At 40.9% G+C, this 21,202-nt stretch overlaps 1 protein-coding gene across 1 annotated transcript in view; it reads right to left on the reverse strand.

Moving 5' to 3' along the window:
• ADAMTSL1 (ADAMTS like 1) overlaps positions 1-21,202 on the reverse strand; it is a gene marked incomplete at both ends in the record, with an annotated part of 419,367 nt that overhangs the window by 73,334 nt on the left and 324,831 nt on the right. Inside the window, one exon of the mRNA XM_080708549.1 lies at positions 8,316-8,444. Within this exon, the coding sequence (XP_080564675.1) occupies positions 8,316-8,444 (129 nt within the window). The remainder of the gene's footprint in view (positions 1-8,315; positions 8,445-21,202) is intronic.

Here is a 21,202-nt window from a genome sequence, read left to right on the forward strand (position 1 = left end):
CTTGTTTTCTTCTTTTTCCTGTGTATGCAGTGAGAATACATTTCCCAGGACTCCTCGTAGTGGCAGATGGTTATATGACTGCAGAAGGTGAAAAGTAGTAATATGTGCTACTTCTAGGCATGGCCCTTAAAATCCTTCCCCATAGCCAGGTGTGGTGGTACATGCCGATAATCCCAGTACTTGGGAGACTGAGACAGGAAGATGGTGTTTCAAGATCAGCTGCAGCAATTTAGCATAACTCTAAGCAACATAGTGAACACTATATCAAAACAAAAAATAAGAAGGGCTAAGAGTGTAGCTCAGAGGTAGAAGGCTTCTGTGTTCAATCCCCAGTTGCACGAAACAAATAAGCAAGCAAGCAAGCAACCTGGCCCACCGTTCTGGACTTTGTTTCACCCTATTGTTGACAGGGTAGAGATGACCTGGGAGCATATGTTTAACATAATAAGACAGCACCATCTCTTCTCCCTGAATGACACGAGGGGCCAAATCTTTTCCAGCTAGCCAGGGACAGTCTTTGGGAGCAATGATAAACTTCTGTTGTGTTTGAGCCACTGTATATTTTTTGGGGTCCACTTGATAACCAGTGTCTAATTTACTGTAGTTAATATGCTGAGTAGCAGTTGGCCCCTGAACCACTTACATCTGGACCACTTGTCTGCTAATTTTATCTCTTAATTGAGTTCTTAAAAAGCATTCTCTCATGTGTGTGTGTGTGTGTGTGTGTGTGTGTGTGTGTGTGTGTGTGTGTGTGTGATACTGGGGATTGAACCCAGGGGCATTCTACCTCTGAGTTATACCCCCAGTCCTATTGCCCCTCCTCCTCACTTTCCTGTGAATTCCTGGTCCTTTGCTGGCCTCTGCCAGCCCAAATCACAACTCTGAACAGCACTGGCTGTCTTTTTTTTTTAATGCTGGGGATTGAACCCAGAGGCATTCTATATCCAATCTATAGCCCCAGCCCTTTTTATTTTGAAACAGGGTTTTGCTCAGTTGTACTGGTCTTGCAGAGTTGCTGAGGTTGGCCATGAACCTGTGATTCTCTGTCTACCAGCTGTCTTTAATGACTACAACCCAATTCTTATTTGAGTAAGCTCCAGTTTCTTCTTGGCCTCACCTCTACCATCTCTCTCATACTCATCCTCTGGATCACAGCTAAACATTTAATCTTAAATAAGTCCTTTAAAATCATCCTTCACTGCTGAGGGTGATGGCACACATCTGTAATCTCAGCATGTGGGAGGTTGAGACAGGAGGATCACAAGTTTGAGGCTCGCTTCAGCAACATATTGAGACCTTGTTTCAAAATAGAAAATAAAATGGGCTGAGCTGGGCATGGTGGTACATACTTGTAATTCCAGTACTTGGGAGACTGAGACAGAAGGATGGCACAGGTTCAAATCCAGCTTCTGCTACTTAGTGAGTCTCTCAGCAGCTTAGTGAGACTCTGTTTCCAAATTAAATATAAAATAGGTCTGGGAGTGTAGCCTGGAGGTAGAAAGCCCCTGGGTTCCATCCCTAGTGTCAGTACCAAAAAAAAAAAAAAAAAGGCTAGGGTTGTAGCTCAGAAGTAGAATATCTCTGGGTTCAATCACAGTACCAAAAAGAAAAAAAATGGCATCCCTCACTCCCCACACTCTCGACTGACCACTCTAGGGGTCTTGGCATCTCCGTTCTTCAATGCATTTGATGCGCTGCGTGTAGCTCTCTTCGAGAAGCATCTGTTTGCCTTTGTCTGAGCTCCTTGGCCAAGCAGTCAAGGCCACATCCTACCTCACTAAGGCTTGTGCCCTCTGCACCATTTCTGCATTCTGGACTCCACCCAGACTAAACCTCATACCGAGCCCTGTATAGTCTCCAGGATTTTCTACTTCCATGCATGTGTCTCCACTCTGTCTACTTGGAACCTTTTTGCCCCATCCTTATATGTGCACATTCTTTCATATGGAAGGAAGTATTAAAAAAACAGAAAAACAGAACACCTCAAATGACATACAAGGGAAGTACAAGTATTTTAATTAGCTTGATTCAATCATTCCACTTTATACACATCACCTGGTACCCCATAAATGTAGACAAGGATGACTTGTCCATTAAAAATATGCTAAAAACTTTCCAACACCTTTTTTTTTTTTAAACCTCATCTATCCTGGCCAGAATTATTCTTTCCTCCTTTAAATTTCTATAGCAGGGATGAATTCATTCGAACCCCCACCCCCATGCCTGAATGGCATGGGGCTATAACTATCTTCTGTATTTCTATCTTTTTAATAAACTTCCTTAAATTTTCAGCAAGAGTCCGGGCTATTGTATACTTATACTTAGCTCAGGACAAGAACCGCGGTTTTTCTGTTTTTGGATTTTTTTGTGTTTTGAGGAAATTGGGTCCAGAACCCTAACAGGGTCCTCGGGAACAGTTTCCCCAAAACCATATCATCTCAAACCGTAACATATTTGGTGCCCAACATCTTGGGGCAACGTGGGGCATGTGGCTCTGTACTTTTCACAGAACTTTTTGGCCAGTGGGTCGGTGGCCAGCAGTAGCTTTAGCTCCAGCTGTAGAGCTGTTGAATTTTAAAACAACTATAGAGCAGCCTTTGCATCACTGCATCTCTGAAAGTGAATTCCAGGGCATCTTGCAGGTGATCCTGGTACCACTGCTCCCCCAAAATTATGTACCTTCCTGGAGCAATAAGGAGTTCCCCCAGAATGACTGTTGATCTTCCAGCATCTGGGAGGCAATTCTGGTTCGTGGGGATCCCCTCACCAAGGAACTAGCCTGCGGTCGAATCCCATCCAGGAAGTAAACCCTTTAAATAGAGTAGGCTTGATAGGCCCAATGAGTGCCGGTCCATTCTGCCCATATCAAAGATGGGAAACTTTTAAAAGCACTATACAAAGTTAAATCTAAAAAGAGAAAGGTCCATGGTCCACCTTCAGAAAGCTCCCCAAATAGGAGACACCAGCCAGCACCCATTTCTAAATAGCAGTGAGATTTTTTTTTTTTCTGTAGTTGGAAACAGGTTCTAGGGAGATAAGCCAGCTTGCTTCTAGCACAGCACCTAGGAAGCTTGGCCATTACCAAACATGGCCATGTGCTCCCTGTTGGTCTGTAAACCCTGGCAGTTAGAGCCCCAGAGGCCTTGAACTCCCAGTAGCCAGAGGTAATTAGCCAAACATGGTTGAGAACTCTAGGTAGCTAAGAGAGTCAGACTGACCATCCCAGGCAGTTCTGGTGGTGTGGGATTCACAGGGTCCTAGTGCTGCCAGATTAGTCTCCAACCAACTAGGCTGTTACTGGCCCCCTGTAGAAGCAATATGTTTGTGGCTTGTTCAGATTTATTGGCAGTTTTAGGCTTCTATCCCTACCTAGCTAATACAACTATCTGTGGACAGTGTTTTATTATCTGGTAGCATTACCTCATCCAGAAGGAGAAAGGATAGGGTAGGATCTGAAGAGACAGGGTCTGGGGTGGCTCAGATTTACACTCTTACATCCCATCCTGGCTGAGTCCTGAGAAGCTGCCCTCAGGAACGCTCACACGTGCTTGGCTGGATTTGCTCCTGACCAAGCTCTTAGCTTTAGGGGATCTAGGGAACCTTATCTGGAAAGAGAAAGGCCACACAACTCAATCAGACAGGGGAATATGGAGCAAGGGGAAAGGGTGGCAAAGCCCCTTCCCATTTAATACCCTCCCGGTGGGCAGCAAATGGGTGGGAAATGAGGTCACCCTCTTGAGGCCCACACAGGGTGCAGGGACAGGAGGACAGCCTTCTCAGCACAAAAATACCTCCCTCTGTCTTAGGTGGGATTCCATCAATATCCTAAATGCTAAGGTATTGGTTTTAGATCGGGAAGCTCTGGGAAGGGGACACACACACACACACACACACACACACACACACACACACCAACCTTGCCCAGACAGGCCACTAAAACCCTACCCTTTCTTTCTCAGATGGGATCCCATCAATACAAAGTGGAAGCCAATCTCCACTAGCGTGGGTCTTCCAAAATTGGAAAAGGAGGAAAGATGGATAGAAGTAGCTTATCTTCAGCTGCTCTTTTTTTTTTTTTTTTGGTGGTACTGGGGTTCCTGGAAGCCCTTCTACCTCTGGGCTATACTCCCAGACCTATTTTTACATTTTTATTTGGAAACAGGGTCTCCTAAGCCAGCGTGCGCGGCTGGCTTCGAACCTGCATGATCCTCCTGTCTCTGCCTCCCAAGCGCGGGGATTACAAGCGTGCGCCACCACACCCGGCACAGCTGCTCTTTAACCTTTGAGACCACCCAGATTTCTTTAACGATTGCAGGGTTGAGACAATAGTGGCAGCCTTGGCTACAGTAGTGTGGGGAGGGAGAGTTTAGAGTTCAATCTGCCTATATGCAGTTCTTAAGGGCTGAGTGTAAGGCTATATCACCAACTCAAACAATAGGTGTTGGCAGTTGTAGTCAATTTTTTTATCTGGTAGAAGGGGAGGCCATCCTTAAGACAAAGTCTACTACTGCAGGCTGCCAATTCTGTTTAACAGGGACTTAAAAAGGGAAAGACAGATGGGCAAAAGCCATGAAAGAAGTTTGGTTGAGCACAGAAGCCTAAACTCAAGTCTGTTTTAAGGGGTGGAGAACAAGGGCATCTGTGACATAACTGCCCTCAACCACGAGGCCAAAAAGGGCCTTCTGAGGCCCAGCTCATAGGGCAAGGGGGACCATTAATTGGCTGAGTGCCCCAGTTCTGGAGGGAACTGGGGTCCCCAGACCTAGGTTCCCAGTGATTCCTCCCAACTCCCACCACCTGAGTTAAGACTAAAGAGCCTTAAGAGATCACAGTGAGATCTCAGACATGCCAGATGTAAGGCGTTACCCTCCTTTCCTGGCCCAAGGTCCAAAAGTTTAGTTAGGGTGAGGGGCATGACCATCTCTTTACTCAAGATTCAGCCTGCTGCATCCAGGGTGACCTTCCATTCTCCTATTCTTAGCCATACCAGAGATTTCAGCTCCTCTGCTAACGGGGAGATATAATGTCAGGGAACTAAAAGTTTTTTTTTCTTTTGCTGGCTACACTAAAGTTACTGCTCAAAGGTTTTTTTTTTAATTTCAAAACTTAGCTAAAATGGTAACTCCTAAAAAGCTGTGCAATTGGACCCCTGCAAAATGTGATTATCAAAGGTGATATGCATTGTCTTTAATTTTATTCCTTTTACAAAACTAAGGTTTTAAGGTGCTAGTGATATTTATATAATGTCTTATAATTCAATTTTTAAATTGGGGAAATGCAAAATACAATGCCTTAGAATGCTCTTAACTTCATGAGGTTTAAAGTAACACTTAAGCATTTTAAGTAGGTTTTTAAAATTGCTGGTATCTAAATAACATTATTAAATGGTATGGTTTTTTGGTTTGCTTGTATGTAACAACAAAAGACAGATGTAGAGAGTCTATAGATGTATTTCTTATATTTTGGTAAAGACAGAGAAAGGAAGTTCTGTGAGATTAAAAAAAGCAAATTATAAAGCATTTGTAAAATGTTTGTTGTAAGGTTTATCCTAAGATTTCCCAAATGGGAAAGAATGGACCAGGATAAGAAAATCAGAGGGTTAAAGCAAATTGTAAAGTGTTTGTAGAATGTTTGTTTGCATACGTGATGAAGATGGATTATTAAAAGGAAGCAGGTTTCTAGTAAGTCTACCTCTACTTAGACCTCTGTAAGCCATTTTATTTAAACTTATTTTTGGCCCATAGTTTCTAAATTATGTGGTTAAGTTGGTCTTCAACAGCGTTAAGACCATTAAGTTCCAGGATTATACAGGCACTCATATTTGTGTCTTTTCACTTTTCTTAATTTTAGTCATTTTTCTGGATTAATTAAACAATAAGGCAGCTCATTTTTGGTCTTTTTACAATTGTTACATGTTCAATTCCTAGAGGATGCTATCTTACAGCCTCTAGCTACAGCAATGACAGTGGCAACAGAAAATTCCTTAATATTACAGTGCTGGGCAAATCATAGTTCTCCCATAGGACTGGTAATATGGGTAATAGATACAAAAACAATATTTTCTTATATAGCTCAACAGTTGAGATTTAAAAAATTTAACAAATAAGTCAAAGCCTTTTAATACTAAGTTTTCTATTATTCAGCCTCAAGGCACTCTATTAGATACTGGCATCTATAGGTGTATTTAAATTAAAAAACAGTACCCTAATGATATAACATATAAGAAATCATCTAAAATCTTTATTTAAATTACCTCAAAGCCTATTTCAGGTCTCCACAATACTAATTTCTGGATTCACATGGTGCAAAATAAACTAAATACATCCTACTTTTGTGTGTTTCAGCCTAAGTCAGCAAAACAGGTTACAATTTCTCATTTCAGTCCTATGTTTAGGTTTTCATGGTTAACCTGTATTGTGAGTGTCGTCTCATAGGGTTGAAGCTTTCAGACATCAGATGGTGGTATGAGCAGACCCAAAGAGAAACATCTATCAAAACCCTTTGGACGGCCATAGAGACATATTCACCCATATGACTCCCTCACCACCACCCTGTATTAATGTTACCCTAAAGCTGGGGCCCCCAACTTTGTCCCTGTTCAGCTAGAAGTAGTTTATGACTGACTTGACATCCTTATTTCTTTGCTAAGGGGTACATTCATATGATACAAATCAGGAGAAAGTAATGGAAATTTAGCTCATGGTAAATGTTTGTAAAATTATAAAAGTAAAAATGTATTTTCTGTATCTATGTTTGGCCTGACAGGTGTCAGGAAGTTACTAGACAGAGGGGGGAATGTACCAGTATTGGGAATGACCTAGGAAGATTTGAGAAAGCTATGGTTATTAATATATTCAAAAAATTGGGTGAGGGGCAAATCTGTGAAAGGACTTGGTTTCTGCCTAGAAGCAGGCAATTATTCCAATGTAAATTAACCTAACTAAAGGTAATTAGCAAGTCTATAGGAGAGGGGAACTAGGACTTCCCCATCCTCATTCTAAAGACAGGTTTACATGATATTGGATAATCTAGCTAGGATGGGAGGAGGGGGTCGACCTTCGACTTTCATGAAAGGAGACATCTTGGTGGGGGAGGAAGCGTACAGGGTTTTTACTCCGTCAGAATTACATGAACAAGATGCAGGGTGTCGTGTATAAAAAGTCTGGTCCACGTGTTGTATCTTTGGGTGAATTCATTCCAAAAACAAAAACAAAAACAAAACAAAACAAAAAAAACCCATGCCTGAATGGCATGGGGCTGTAACTATCTTCTGTATTTCTGTCTTTTTAATAAACTTCTTTAAATCTTCAAAAAAAAATTTCTGTAGCCATTTCTACTTGCCGAACTACTCAGATTTACGCTTTAGCTTCTGACTAGCACTGAGCCCCTGAGAGCAGGAGGACAGCATGGGGCTCCATTAATAACTGACTGGGACTGCAAACTAGTACAGCTGCTGTGGAGATCAGTGTGAAGTTTCTTCAGAAGAGTAGGAATGGAGCTGGCATATGACCCAGATATGCCATTCCCATGTATCTTTTTAAGGGGACTGAAGTCTGAATATTATAGTGATGCATGCTTAGCCATGTTTATAGCAGCACAATTTACAATAGCCAAATTATGCAACCAAATTAGGTGTCCTTCAACAGATGAATGGATTACAAAACTGCCACATATACTCACAATGGATTTTTACTCGGCCATAAAGAAGAAGATTAATTATGTCATTTGCAGAAAAATGGATGGAACTAGAGGATATTTTGCTAAGTGAAACTAGCCAATCTCCGAAAAATGAATAGTTGTATGTTTACTTTCATATGTAAAAGCTAGAAAGAAATTGGGTAACAAAAGAGATCTCAGATAAAGGAGTCTCCAGTGGAGAGATGGAGGGAGTTTAGGGAAGGGAGAAAGGGGGCTAGAGGGACATAATGAAGGTAGCAATTTAAATAATGCTATATACATATATGAAACTATCAATACCAATCTTAATGACACAGGGATGGGGAGGGTGCGGGGTGGGATCCAGAGGGAGACACACTAAATGGTGTGTACCTGTATATATCACTCTCTCATTATAATCCATAACTATAATACACCAATAAAAGTAAAAAGACAAGAAAAGAAACAGTATCTTGCCAAGTTGCTGAGGCTTAGCCGGCCAGAATGACTCTTTCTTCCTCTAAATATCTGTAGCACTCTCACTCCCAGAGCTATTGAGATTCACGCTTTAGCTTTTCAACTAACACTGAACCCCTGAGGATAGAATGTGTCTCCGGCCCTTTGAAAGAATGGTCTGAAAGCAGGGATGGGTTTCTCACCTGCGACGTGGCAGTTAATGGTCACGTTCACTCCCCGCACGGTTCTGACGGTGCTTCCGATATCTACTGAGACCGCGGGCTTCTCCGTGTTGACCACAGTCATGCGGGACGCTTTCACCAGTGGCTTTCCTGTAGATGAAGAAGGGAGCAAGGCATTACTAGACGGTGGTGCGTACTTGGGGCGTTCCCTCGAGACACAGGTTATGGCAAGGAAGAATGGCTTTCTCCACTAACCATGTTTCTCTTGAAAAAGTCACCACCACACAATATACCCCCATCCAGCTACCAATGATCTGCCTTCCACAGAGCTGTCAGGAAAAGAACTGGGTTTAAGAGTTTGGAGACAGAATATGGCATACAAGTTGGGATGATTTATGTTAATCATGAAACAATTTTAACAAATGACTTTAAGTTACAGCTTAAAGGCTTATTTTTTTTAACTTTTTGGATGATTGTTGATTCATATGTAGTTATAAGAATAACATAGGCCAGTCCTACGTACCCTTATCCATTCCCCCTAAATAGAAATATCTCACAAACCTAGAGTACAATATCATGGTCTCAATATTGACATTGATAACGTTAAGCTATCTTTTTTTTTGTCAGAAAAATTCTCTGGGGATTCTCCTAGGTATCACATGTATCATGGTTGCATGTATAAATGTTTTGTTTCTCTTTATTGCTAAGTAGTATTCCATGGCATGGATGTACCATAGTTTATTCAGCCTTTCGTCTGCTGAAGGATAGCTGTATTGTTTCAAGGTTTTGACTATTACAAATAGAGCTGCTATAAACATTCTGGTACAGCTTTGTTCTGGTACTTGTGTTCTGATATAGAAACACAAGTTTTCATTTCTCTGGTGTAAAAGCCCGGGGAATCAATTTCTGAATCAATGGGCAATTAAATGTCCAGTTGCTTTTTTTAAACTACTATACCATTTTACATGATCACAAGCAATAGATCAGTTATTCATTTTCTCCACTTCTTTGCCAGCCTTTGATATCATTACTGGTTTTTGTTTTATTCATTCTAATTGATATATATATATATATATATATATATATATATATATATATATATATTAGATATTGTGGTTTTTGCATTTTCCTAATGCCTAATGATACTGAATATATTTTATGTGTTTATTTGCCATTTGTACATATGTTTGGTGAAATGTGTCTTCATATCATTTGAGTATTTTCTAACTAGATGTTTTTTACTCTTAGGTTTCTAGGGTTCTTTATATTCTAGATACTATTCCTTTGTCATGTGTGTGGTTTGCTCTCTGCCAGTCTGTAGTGTTTCATGTTCTTAACAGTATTGTTTACAGTTTCAAGTTTTGAATGTCGATAAATCCAACTTATCAGTTTTTCTTTTTATAGATGATGCTCTTGATAAAGCCTGAGTATTTATCTAGATCAAGATCCTAAAGATTTTCTATTTCTTCTAAAAGCTTATAGCTTTATGAATTTTGACATACGTTGTGAGACTTAGGTGAAAGTCTATTTATTTATTTAGCTTTTGCTTGTGGATGTCCAATACTCCATTACCATTTATCAAGCAAACAGGCTGTTTTTCCTACATTGAATTGTTTTGTACCTTTGCCAAACCCTGTTGGGCATGTTTGTGTGGATTTATTTCTAGATTCTCAATTTTCTTTCATTGTGTGTCTATCCTACAACCAATACCATACAATCTTAATTATTATAGTAATATAATTAATTCTAAAGTTGGGCAAGCTGATTCTTCATACTTTATTCGTCTTTGCTATTCTAGTTCTCTTTTTATATGCATTATAATAATCTTATCTATATCTATAACATTTTGATAGGAGTTAATATTGTCTATAGATCAACTAGGGGAAAAACTGACATCTTTGCTTTGTTGACTTTTCCAATTTGTAGAGTGCTGCATGTCTATTTATCTTTAACTTAGATCTTCCTTAGTTCCTTTCATCAGTATTTTGTAGTTCCTAGGAACAAGATTTTTATGTTTTGGTAGATTTATATCTTTAATTTTCTTTCAAGGGATGACAAATGACATTGTATTTTCATTTCAATGTTCATTGCTGGCATACAGAAATAGAGCTGCTAAACTTACATATGCGTTCTAGGATTTTTTTTTAGATTTCTTGGAGTTTTTCTCTGTAGACAATTGTTTCATCTGCTAAGAGAGACAAGTCTTATTTCTTCCTTTCTAGGCCCCATGCTTGTTATTTCCTTTCCTTATTACCCTGGGTAGACCTTCTGGCACTATATGTTGAACAAGGGTAGCAGAAGTGGGTTTTCAAATGCTGAGTGATTCTCAGTTGTAACCTGAATGTTTTTGTGTTATGTTACAAGACCCTGGATCTTATTTAAGCCTTTTGTTTTAGCTGACCTTGAACCCACTCAGGCATGGCGGCATGATCTGGTCCCCTACTTTGTTGCTTTGGTGTCCGAGTGAGGGGCTCATTCCTGCTGGGTAGAGGTGTATTGTTTCAAGACTTTGATTATTACAAACGAAGCTGATATAATACATTCTGGTATAGGTTTCTATGGGAATACAAGTCTTCATTTTCTCTGGTGCAAAAGCTCTGACTCCCCACTGGTCTTTACTGACACCCCAGGGGTGGGGCTGGTAAGAGCCCTGACTCTTACCCCAGTAGGCCTGCTCCATTATCTCCCCAAGAGGCAGGGAAGGAGGGTGCTGTGGGGAGATGTTGGAACTTCAGGTCCCTATGAGGCATCTACATTATACCTTGGTAGGAATGCACCTCCTAGTCTCCTCTGATGCCCTCTTCACAGGGGTACTGGGGACCCTCAAGTCTGTCCAGTGGGGAGGTCTAGGCTCCCTGCTTAGTCTTTGTTGATGTGAAGTGGTAGTCACAGTGTTTTCTGTGGTGCTTGGCCAGAGATGAGCAGTATTTTCTAAACATACATGGTCCCTTTCCTGGTCCTTTGGTTAGAGACAGCAGACTTTTAGTTTTGGGGTTTTTCTTCTGGTACTCATTGGCATTTTATAGTAGCCAGCTTCCTCAGCTCCAGATTTGGGATTTATGAGGCAAAAAGAAAGCCCAACAGATTTGCAATTATGTGAGTTGTGTGAACTATTTCATAGTTTCCAATGTTTTTGGCCTATCTTCTTTCTTCTCTCCACTTTGCAATCTTCTTGGGGGTGTGTTTTATAAAAAATGTTTGGGTTTTTTAGTTGTAAACTTAGCAGGAAGAATAGGGAAAAGCACAGCTATGCCATTTGCACCGTCTTCTCGGAAGTGGAAGTTCTGCACGCATTACATTTTAATAGGTTTTTATCAGCTAGGTGAAAAATACAGCACTTCATGTACATGGCCATAAAATACAATGAAAAGATTCATTTACTGAGCACCTTGGGGAAATAAAGGCCCACATGAGCTCATTTTCATATACCCAAAGCTTAATCTTTAGCAAGTCAAATGGATTTAATTTTGGTTTAACAATTTTATAGGTAGGGCATTCTACAATGCTATCTACTCTTTGCCTTCATTAACAGTAAAGAAAACCTTAATTCAGAAATGCTTCTTAGAGCTGGGTGTGTGGTTGCGCATGCTTGCAATCCCAGTACTTGGAGGCTGAGACAGGAAGACTGTAGGTTCTCGGCCATCCTCAGTTATTTAGTGAGACCTTCAGCCACTTAGTGAGACCCTGTTTCAAAATAAGAATTAAAAATAGGACTGGGGGTGTGGCTCGGAGGTATAATGCTCCTGGGCCCTGGGTTCAATCACCAGTACCACACACACAAAAAAGAAATGTTTCTTAGAATCCGTCATACACCTACCTGCTTTTCCTATTTCTTGCTTCTTTCTCCCTTATTGGTTCATTCTTTATCCTCTTGTGTGAACACATAGCCTCATAGAAGATGTCCCTCTTTCTTTCCCTCTCCCATTTTAATTGTCTTCCAGCATTGGTAATTAAGTTTATTGGAACAAAGTTTAAGGGTGGACACGTAGGTAAGGCCCGCGGAGCTCACCATGAGTGTGTACACTGGCTGCCTGCGTCTCTTATGACTGGGGCCTTTCCCCTTCTTTTGCTCACTTTCCTTATATTTGAGGTTATGTATGACCTGATATGAAGATGAATGATTCAGTGCTATAATGATTTTTTTGGGGAAGGGGTACTATGGATTGAACCTGGGTCATTCTATTTACAAGCTTCACCTCCAACCCTTTTTTATTTTTTATTTGTGAAATAGGACCTTCCAATATTGCTGAGGCTGACCTTGAACCTGCCATCCTCCTGTCACAGCCTCCCAAGTACTGGGATTACTGGTATGTGCCACTGTGCCCAGCCTGTAATAAATTTTTGTGTAATAAGTGCAAGGCAACAATGGGGGAAAGCAGCAGGAATATTCATTTAATTAATATCGGGATATTTACCTCCCTCTCAAGAAGTGACCCAGCCCTGTCTTTGGGTCTGTCCTAAATATAAGCAGCATCACGTGGCTATCATCAAATGCTTGCGCCATCTCTGCTGGATGTTCACACAGCCCTGCCAGTCAGGCTCCTGTCCTCCACTCTTGCCTCACTACGGTCCTTTCTTATGACAGCCAAGAGTAATCTTTCTAAAACATGAATCGGGTTGTGTAGATTTCCTGCTTCCATTTTCCAGTGCTTTTTGATGTAATTGGAAAACAACTTCTAGCTTCTTCTCACGAACAACCATCATCTTCACAGGTAAGGCCTCCCTGTCTCACTGCCTCCCTACCTCACTGAGACCACACTCACCATTAACCGCTGTGACCCAGCTCACCCGCCTTCCTCCTTTCCTCTCTTTGCCCAGCCGTTCCCTGTCCCTGACATCCTTCAGCACAGATGGCCACATGCCTCCCTTCTTTTGGTCACTAAGTCTCTGTGCAAATAATGTCTCCTAGTGAGGCCTTTCCTAACCATTCCATTTAAAGCAAGCACCCCTCTACTCCCCTGCCAGGCATTGTGCAGCTCAATGACAACTCTATTTTTCATCATAGTACTTGTATCAGAGTTTATCTTATTTATTTGTGTACTCTGAACCCTCTTCCCCTACCATACCTCATCGTGTAATCTCCATCAGAAAAGAGATTATCTCTCTCTTGCTCTCTTCTTTATTCCTGAAACCTAGTCCTGGAACATAGTAGGTCTTTAATAAATATCCATGAAATGAATGACATGTGTGTGTCTGGTATATTATGTGTATTATATATTACAGATTTTTCCTTCATAGCAACCCTGAGGAGAGGCAGCCAGGTAAAATATTAGTATCTTTTAAATGTTAATGAGGAACTTAGGCTCAGAATGGCTCCATGGTTTGTCCCTAACACTGAGCTGACAAATAATAAGGCTGAACTGGACACCAGATCTCTGATCCAAAGTCCGGTGCTTGTTCCAGGGGCTCCCAGATCCTTGTCTGCAGACAGGCTGCCTCAGAATCCCCGGGGCACTTGTTAAAAACCTAACCTGTCCTACTCTAATACAAACGTTAGCTCACCGTGCTATAAAAACAACTGTGCCGATGGGGAAATGAGGTTAGGGACTAGAGTTTTAGACTCACAATTACCAAGTTATTTTTCCTACAGGAATTTTAATAATAAAGGTGGTTTTTATAGCTGCAAATGTATAGCTATAAAATTCAAATGTCACTGAATTAAACCCAGCCCTTAATTAATTATGTTGTGTTTTTGCTGAAAAGTAATGGCCTTTTTTCCCCCTGTCAGTAAAGGTGTTGCTGTTAACCCAGGCTGCTTCTTAGATGTTCCTACGACCTTCATGAGCCATTGTTAAGGCCAAGTGCGGAGGTACTCGAGTATTTATAATCACAAACATTTGTAATGAAAATAATGTTTTCAATCAACCAGTTTCTCACATCTACTAGAAAAATACACACATATATTTGAATGCCAATCTAGATCTATTAATTCTGAATCTCAAGTTTGTAATAGGATCTGTAATCTCTATTTCGGACAAATTACTAGATGATTCTGATATGCTGTGAGTTTTAATATTCAGTGCATTCCTCGATCTCAATTTTGTTTAACTTGTTCTACTTCCTGGCAAGAGATTTTCCTTCCTTCCTTCCTTCCTTCCTTCCTTCCTTCCTTCCTTCTCTTTTTCCTTCCTCCCTCCCTCCCTTCCTTCCTTCCTTCCTTCCTTCCTTCCTTCCTTCCTTCCTTCCTTCCTGGAGATGGAGCCCAGGAGTATTCCTGAGAGCCACATCCCCAGCCATTTTTATTTTGAAACAGGGTCTCACTAAATTGCTGAGGCTGTCCTTACATGCAAACCTCCTGCCTCAGCCTCCCATGTACTAGGATTACAGACATGTGGCACCACGTCAAGCAAGAGATTTCTTTTGAAATACCACTGGTTTTCTATTAGAATTTTGCAAGTTGGCACTCTTAGTGGTTAGATTAAAAAAAATAATAAAACAAGATCTGGCCCTGGTGGTGTCTACTCTTGTAATCCTAGAATTTGGGAGATGAGATAAGAGGATTACAGGTTTGAAGATAGCCTCAGCAAGTAGTGAGACTTTCATCAATGTAGCAAGGCCATGTTAAAAAAAAATAATAAATCTGGGGTATAGCTTGGAGCTAGAATGCCCCTGGGTTCAATCCCTAGTACCACACACACACAAAATAACATAAAATAAAAACCAACATATGCCTATCTTAGGTCACCTTAGGCCTGCTGTGTGTGTGTGTGTGTGTGTGTGTGTGTGTGTGTGTGTGTGTGTGTGATTGGAACCACACTGACATTAACAAGTACTACTATAATTATAGATGTTAGTTAAGAAGAAAAGGTAAAGATGTAGAGAAGATTGAAAGAATAAATAATTCATTTGCTGAGAAAATATTAAAAAATAGTCATGGAGCCAGGCATGGTGGCACATGCTTGTAATCCCAGCACTTAAGAGGCTGAGACAGGAGGATTGTGCAGGTTCGAAGCCAGCCTCAGCTACTTTGTGAGGTTCTCAGCAATGTAGTAAGACCCTGTTTCCAAATAAAAAATATAAAATAGGTCTGGGAATGTAGCACAGGGGTAGAAAGCCCCTGGGTTCCATTCCTAGTAACACACACAAACACACACACACACACACACACACACACACACACACACACACACACAAAATAGTCATGGCACATTGTACTCAAAAGGCTTTCAAAATAGGTCAGACAGGCCACGCGTGGTGGCGGAAGCTTGTAATCCCCGCACTTGGGAGGCAGAGACGGGAGGATTGCGCAGGTTTGAAGCCAGCCACGCTGGCTTAGGAGACCCTGTTTCCAAATAAAAAAGTATAAAAATAGGTCTGGGAGTGTAGCCCAGAGGTAGAAGGGTTTCCAGGAACCCCAGTACCACACACACAAAAAATAGGTCAGACAGAAAAATGCCACCACAGTAAAGCCACTGCATGTAGTGGTCTGAAGTAGGAGGTACTCCACCCCCGCCCCCAGCAGTCAGCACCTCAGCCAGTTTAGTGGTAGAGAATTGGCATCAGGCTGCAGACTGAATTAGGAATCATTTATGAAAATGGATAGAGTTTACAGGCTATTTGTTCATTGAATCTGTACATGATTTGTGTTGTAGGTGAACGAGAGCTATCCACAGAAGGTCATTAAGCTGAGTTTTATAGTTGTATAAACTTAAGAAAAATTTAAAAGATGGAGATAAAGAGAATAATTTGTCAGGTGGCATATGATGACTCAACCCCTCTAGGAGAGTCAGACAAAGAAATAAAAGCATTAAGAGAACGCATTTTGCTTGGTTCCCCCGACCACATCTTATCCCTTAGCTTTTGGAGTGAGGTTCCTGCTAAAAGTACTAAGTACAAGGGAAATGGAGCCTTGTGTGTACATAGGGGCAGCCCTCATACAAAGGGCCAACCTATGGTGTGGCTAAAAAATGTATGTCAGTATCCAGATGTGAAGGCTGTTCAGGAAGGAGTGTGGCCTTGTGATCCCATTAAAACAGGTACCTGCAAACCAGGCGTGTCCTGCTCCCAGGAATGAGTCCCTCTGGAGACAGGTGGGGACTGATGGGTAGCCCCAGGAGCAAAGGCTCAGAAACCCATTTCTGCACATGGCTGGGTCTGGCTTAGGCCACGTTCCCATGTGTGATTCCAGGTAAGATCAAACTACAGTGGGAAAAAATCTGAAGGTATGTGTTTGAAAAGCCTGGCTCTGGGTAGCCAGAGGAGACAGAGGCTGGTTTTTTTGGGTGAAGCCAAGAGCAGAGAGCACTGTAACTAGTTTTCTCAGAGCTGAGTTCCAGGCCTCTACTAGTAGAAATGTTGACATGACATGATGCCTTCTATTTTAGATGCTATAACGGAGACTGAGTTACTACAAACTGAACCCTGTTCCTCTTCTTTCTGGACACACAGCAAGATCATTTCCCAGCCTTGTGCCAGCTAAACATTGGCATGGGACTGAGTTCTAGCAGATGCAATAGGAACAGGAGGGGAGGGTGCCACTTCTCGGCCCAAACTACAAACACTCCCTTGTGCCAATCTTTGTTTTAGACTTTTATGTGAGCAGAAAATAAACCACCCTATTTGAGCCATCATATATTTATAGTTTTGTTTGTTACAGCTGTTAGCAAGTACTAGTTAATATTTGTTGACTCCCTGAATGATCAAAATGTATCTTCCTTCAATTCATCTGCCATTATGAGTCACGAATATCACCGGAAAGAGATTTTCTTATCCATTGCCATAAAAATGAATTATACTTCAAAGATTTTGGGTTTTCACAGTTCAGCTGGAGGCAACCTATGCCAGGATGTGTGCCTGTGCATTTGTTCTCCAGAAGAGAGACTTGTACCTGACTGAGAGAAATGAGCAGCGTAGCAATGAGGACCTCAGGAGGCAGGTGTGGAGATTACCCAGGCACTCCAGAAGCCACAGCAATGGCTTTTGAGATTCTGAGGCCAAATCTAATAGTTGCCAAATCTTCCTAGAGTACTGTTCAGATATGGGCTTGGAGATATATATATATATATATATATATATATATATATATATATATATATATCAGGAGTGAGCAGTAAAAATGCTCAATGAACTAGTGCTGCCTGCTCTGGGCATGGGAACAGACAGCCTACGCATTAGGGGTCTGGATTCCATCATGATCACAGCTAGGTGACCTTGGGCAAGTGATTTAATCTCCTTGTGATGACTACTCCTATGGTAGAAAATTGTTCAGGGAAATATGCAATTTTTTTTGGTACTGAGAATGAAACCCAGAGAGCACTTTACTCCTGAGCCAGACCCCCAGACCTATTTTATTTTTTAATTAGAAACAGGATCTTGTTAGGTTGCTGAGACTGGCCTCAAGTTTGTGATCCTGTGATCCTCTTGCCTCAGCCTCCCAAGTTCTAGGAGTACAGATGTGTGCCACTATGCCTGGCTTAAAATATGTAAATTAGCACATGAAAAGCTATTAGAAAAATGCCTTAATTGAATCTCCTTCCCCTCCCTCCTTTATATCCCTTCAACTATTGTACTGGAACCTCTCCTCATTTATCTAAAGTCTCGTTTGTTTCCAAAGTTTTCACTAGCTTCCACATGTGAGAGAAAACAAACTTCACTTTGGTGATTAACTTTGATACATTTGTTTATGTACCTCCTGCATTTTAAAGAGGCTCTGTCCTCCACTATTCCATAGCCTCTGATTGGTCACATTAGTTGCTTCACTACAGGGCCCTTTCTAAATGTATCAGAGTTAATCACCAAAGAAGCATGGGATCAAGGGAGGGGGAGGGAATGGGATGGGGGCTGGATGAGGGCTAATTGGATGGTGTGTGCTTGTATATCCTCTCAAGTCTTGTACTCCAATGTGACTGATATATGACTACGATGCACCAATTTAAAAAAATATATTAAAAAAAAGTAAACAAACTTCACTTTCTGAGACAGTTCAACTAATTCTATGTACACAGGTGGAGCTGTCAACACCAACCTCAGTAATACATATGGGGAGTGGGAGTGAGCAGGGTGAGATCTGGGGAGAACCACTGTGTGGATGGATGTTCCTGCCACTCTCAACCTCATTATGATGTATAAATTAGAGCACATCAGTAAAAATATATTTAAAAAATAAAATTAGGAACACATTTTGAATACCAGCTAGATGACAGTGTCAAGCTGCAGTATCTCCTTAACTGCCATTAGCAGAAAAGCTTGTTTTTGGTACAATAAATAAATATCTGAAGGATAAAGAGAAAACAATAAGAGCAATGCTTTAACACAGTGTAAAATTTCAATATGCAGTAGTATCAGCATTATCTCTGCTACAACTCAATGACAAAGAGTCCCCACTTCCAGAAAAGTCAAAAGATCACATACTCCAGGCTCCCACTCTGGTGACACCGGGAGAGATTGGTCAAGAAGACAGTTGTGATATTTATGGCCAGCTCCTCTCAATTCAAGAGAAATGTAAAGAAGGTAGTGGTGCCTACTAATTAAAATACTTGAGTGTACAGCAGAATTCAAAGATAAAGCAATCGAGTGTTATACATTTTACATACTTTCAGTACCTAAAATTAAGCAAATGTGTCTAATCCAGATTGAATCAATGGGTTGTGATGCACGAGTGTGTCAATGCACTCCCTGGAGAAATGCCACCTCATCTCCATGGTCATCCTTGCAGGATTCTCATGAGAGCCACTGGAGCTCAGTCTCCCCAGACGCCCCCAATAAAATTCTCGGTTGAAGAATTTAAGACTCCTGAGTTAAATTTAAGGGACCAATACCAGCCTGAACCTATGAAAAATCTTATAAATATCAAAAACATCATATATATACCTGACATTCGTTATCACATACATTACCTATTATTAATGTTCGGGTGCTATATTTGCTGGAGAACCTTTTTAGGATCTTGCTACTTGGAAAATTCAACAAGTACTGCTTTGTCATGGATGAGAGTTGGATTCTCCTGGCAAATGCCTTTCGGACTGCACAGCTTAGGAGTCCACTCCTTGCTGTCCTGCCATTCTTCCTGGAAGGTCTCCTTCATTTCCCTATCCTACCTCTGGAATCAGCATCTGAGCCTTTGGTCAGCTCTGTTTACCCTGTGTCCTTAAAGAACTTTTCCTCCCATCTGTTATTTTTCCAAGATGTCACTGAGAAAATTGTACTCCTTTGCTATCTAGCCTTCTATTCCTCAAAGAGTCAATTTTCAATGTTAGACTCTCAGGTAAGGGGAGTTTATAATGGATAGCGGTGGTGATCCTGCCTGACCTTTATTTGTATGCCAGAAATTCATGGAACCCTTAGGTCTACAAAAGACCTAAGAGTGCATCTATTTCAATTTCCTCTGTTCACAGTCAGGAAGCAGGTTTATAGTCTGAATCTGCTTCTAAATTTGGCAACGAAGCAAATACTTTCCCTAGAATCTTACTCCTTCTATTATTATAGCAAGCTTCCTTATTTAGTAATAGTAAAAAAGAAATGTTTTTTTTGCCATACAAAATGCACGGTTTTAGCTGGTATAATCTAATCAAATAAGTTCAGATTATGCTTTTATAATACTTTATCTCTAGGAGATAGTGGGTGACATATGAGCAGAGTTAGAGACAATGGAAGCCTTAACCAGAAGTAGCCAGTAGTCTCTGGGCTATGTTCAGGGCACAAACATGTTTAGGCCAAAAAAGAATTTTTTAAAGATATGAGTTGTTTGGGTTCATTTAAAAATAGGGAGATTAAAAGAAGTATGTGTTGTTTTTAAAATATTTTTGGTTTTGGCAGCTCTGAAAAATTGGAAGGTCTAGCAACATTGATTTTTACTTTTTCTTTGGCAGCAGTGGAATGAAAATGAGCTGTGCCCTTCACAGAGGGCAGGGCAGGTAGAATAATGACCTTGCAAAGATGTCCATGTCCTAATCACTGGAGTCTGTGACATGGCAAAAGGGAATTAAGGTTGCTAAACAGCTTAACTAAAAATAGCGAGATTATCCCCATTTATCTAGGTGGACTCAGTCTAATCGCTTGTGCTCTTATGATCAGAAGAGGGATACGGAAGAGGGTTAGATGAGGGAACAAGAGAGGGATTCAGTTCACCACTGCTGGCTTTGAATATGGAGGAAAGGGGCCAAAAGCCAAAGAATGCAGTGGCTTCTAGAAGCTGGGAATGGCACTCAGTTTAAAGCCAGCAAGCAAACAGGGACCACAGTCCCAAGTTGCCAACAACTTGAGTGAGCAGGAAAGAGATTCTCCCCCAGAGCCTGCAGAAAGGAATGTAGTCTGTCGACATCCTGATTTTAGCCAGAACCAGTATTCTGATATACAGAACAGTAAGATAATATATTTGTATGGTTTTTAAGCCCCTAAGTATGTGGTAATTTATTATGATAGCAATAGAAAACCCAAACACAGACCATATATACACTATCTGCATCACCAGCGTTATCACTATATCAAAGAAGATACACAAATGACTGTTAAGCATGTAAAAAGATGCTTGACACTGCTAGCTATTATGGGAATGGGAATCAGAAGTCACAATGAAATGCCACTTGATAATCATGAGGATGGCTCTAACAAATTTGCAAGATAATGCCAAGTGCTGGAGAAACGGAGTCCTCATAAGTTGCTGATGGGAATGTAAAATGCTACAGCCACATCGGAACATAGAAGGCAGTTTCTTAAAAAATTAAGCCTGAATATACCACACAACTGAGCTAGTCTACTCTCAGGTACATATACCAGAGAGATATGAAATATATACACACAGACCAGCTTGCAGAGTGGATCCTTATAGCAACATTGTTCATAATCGCTAGAAAGAACAATCCAAATCTTCATCACTTAATAAACAGATGGATAAAAGGTGGTCTATCCATATGATGGACTATTATTCCACCATAAAAAGGAATCAAATTCTGTACAAATGATTATTTAGT

This window comes from Muscardinus avellanarius (genome assembly GCF_963383645.1).
Source record: "Muscardinus avellanarius genome assembly, chromosome: 13".
NCBI lineage: Eukaryota > Metazoa > Chordata > Mammalia > Rodentia > Gliridae > Muscardinus > Muscardinus avellanarius.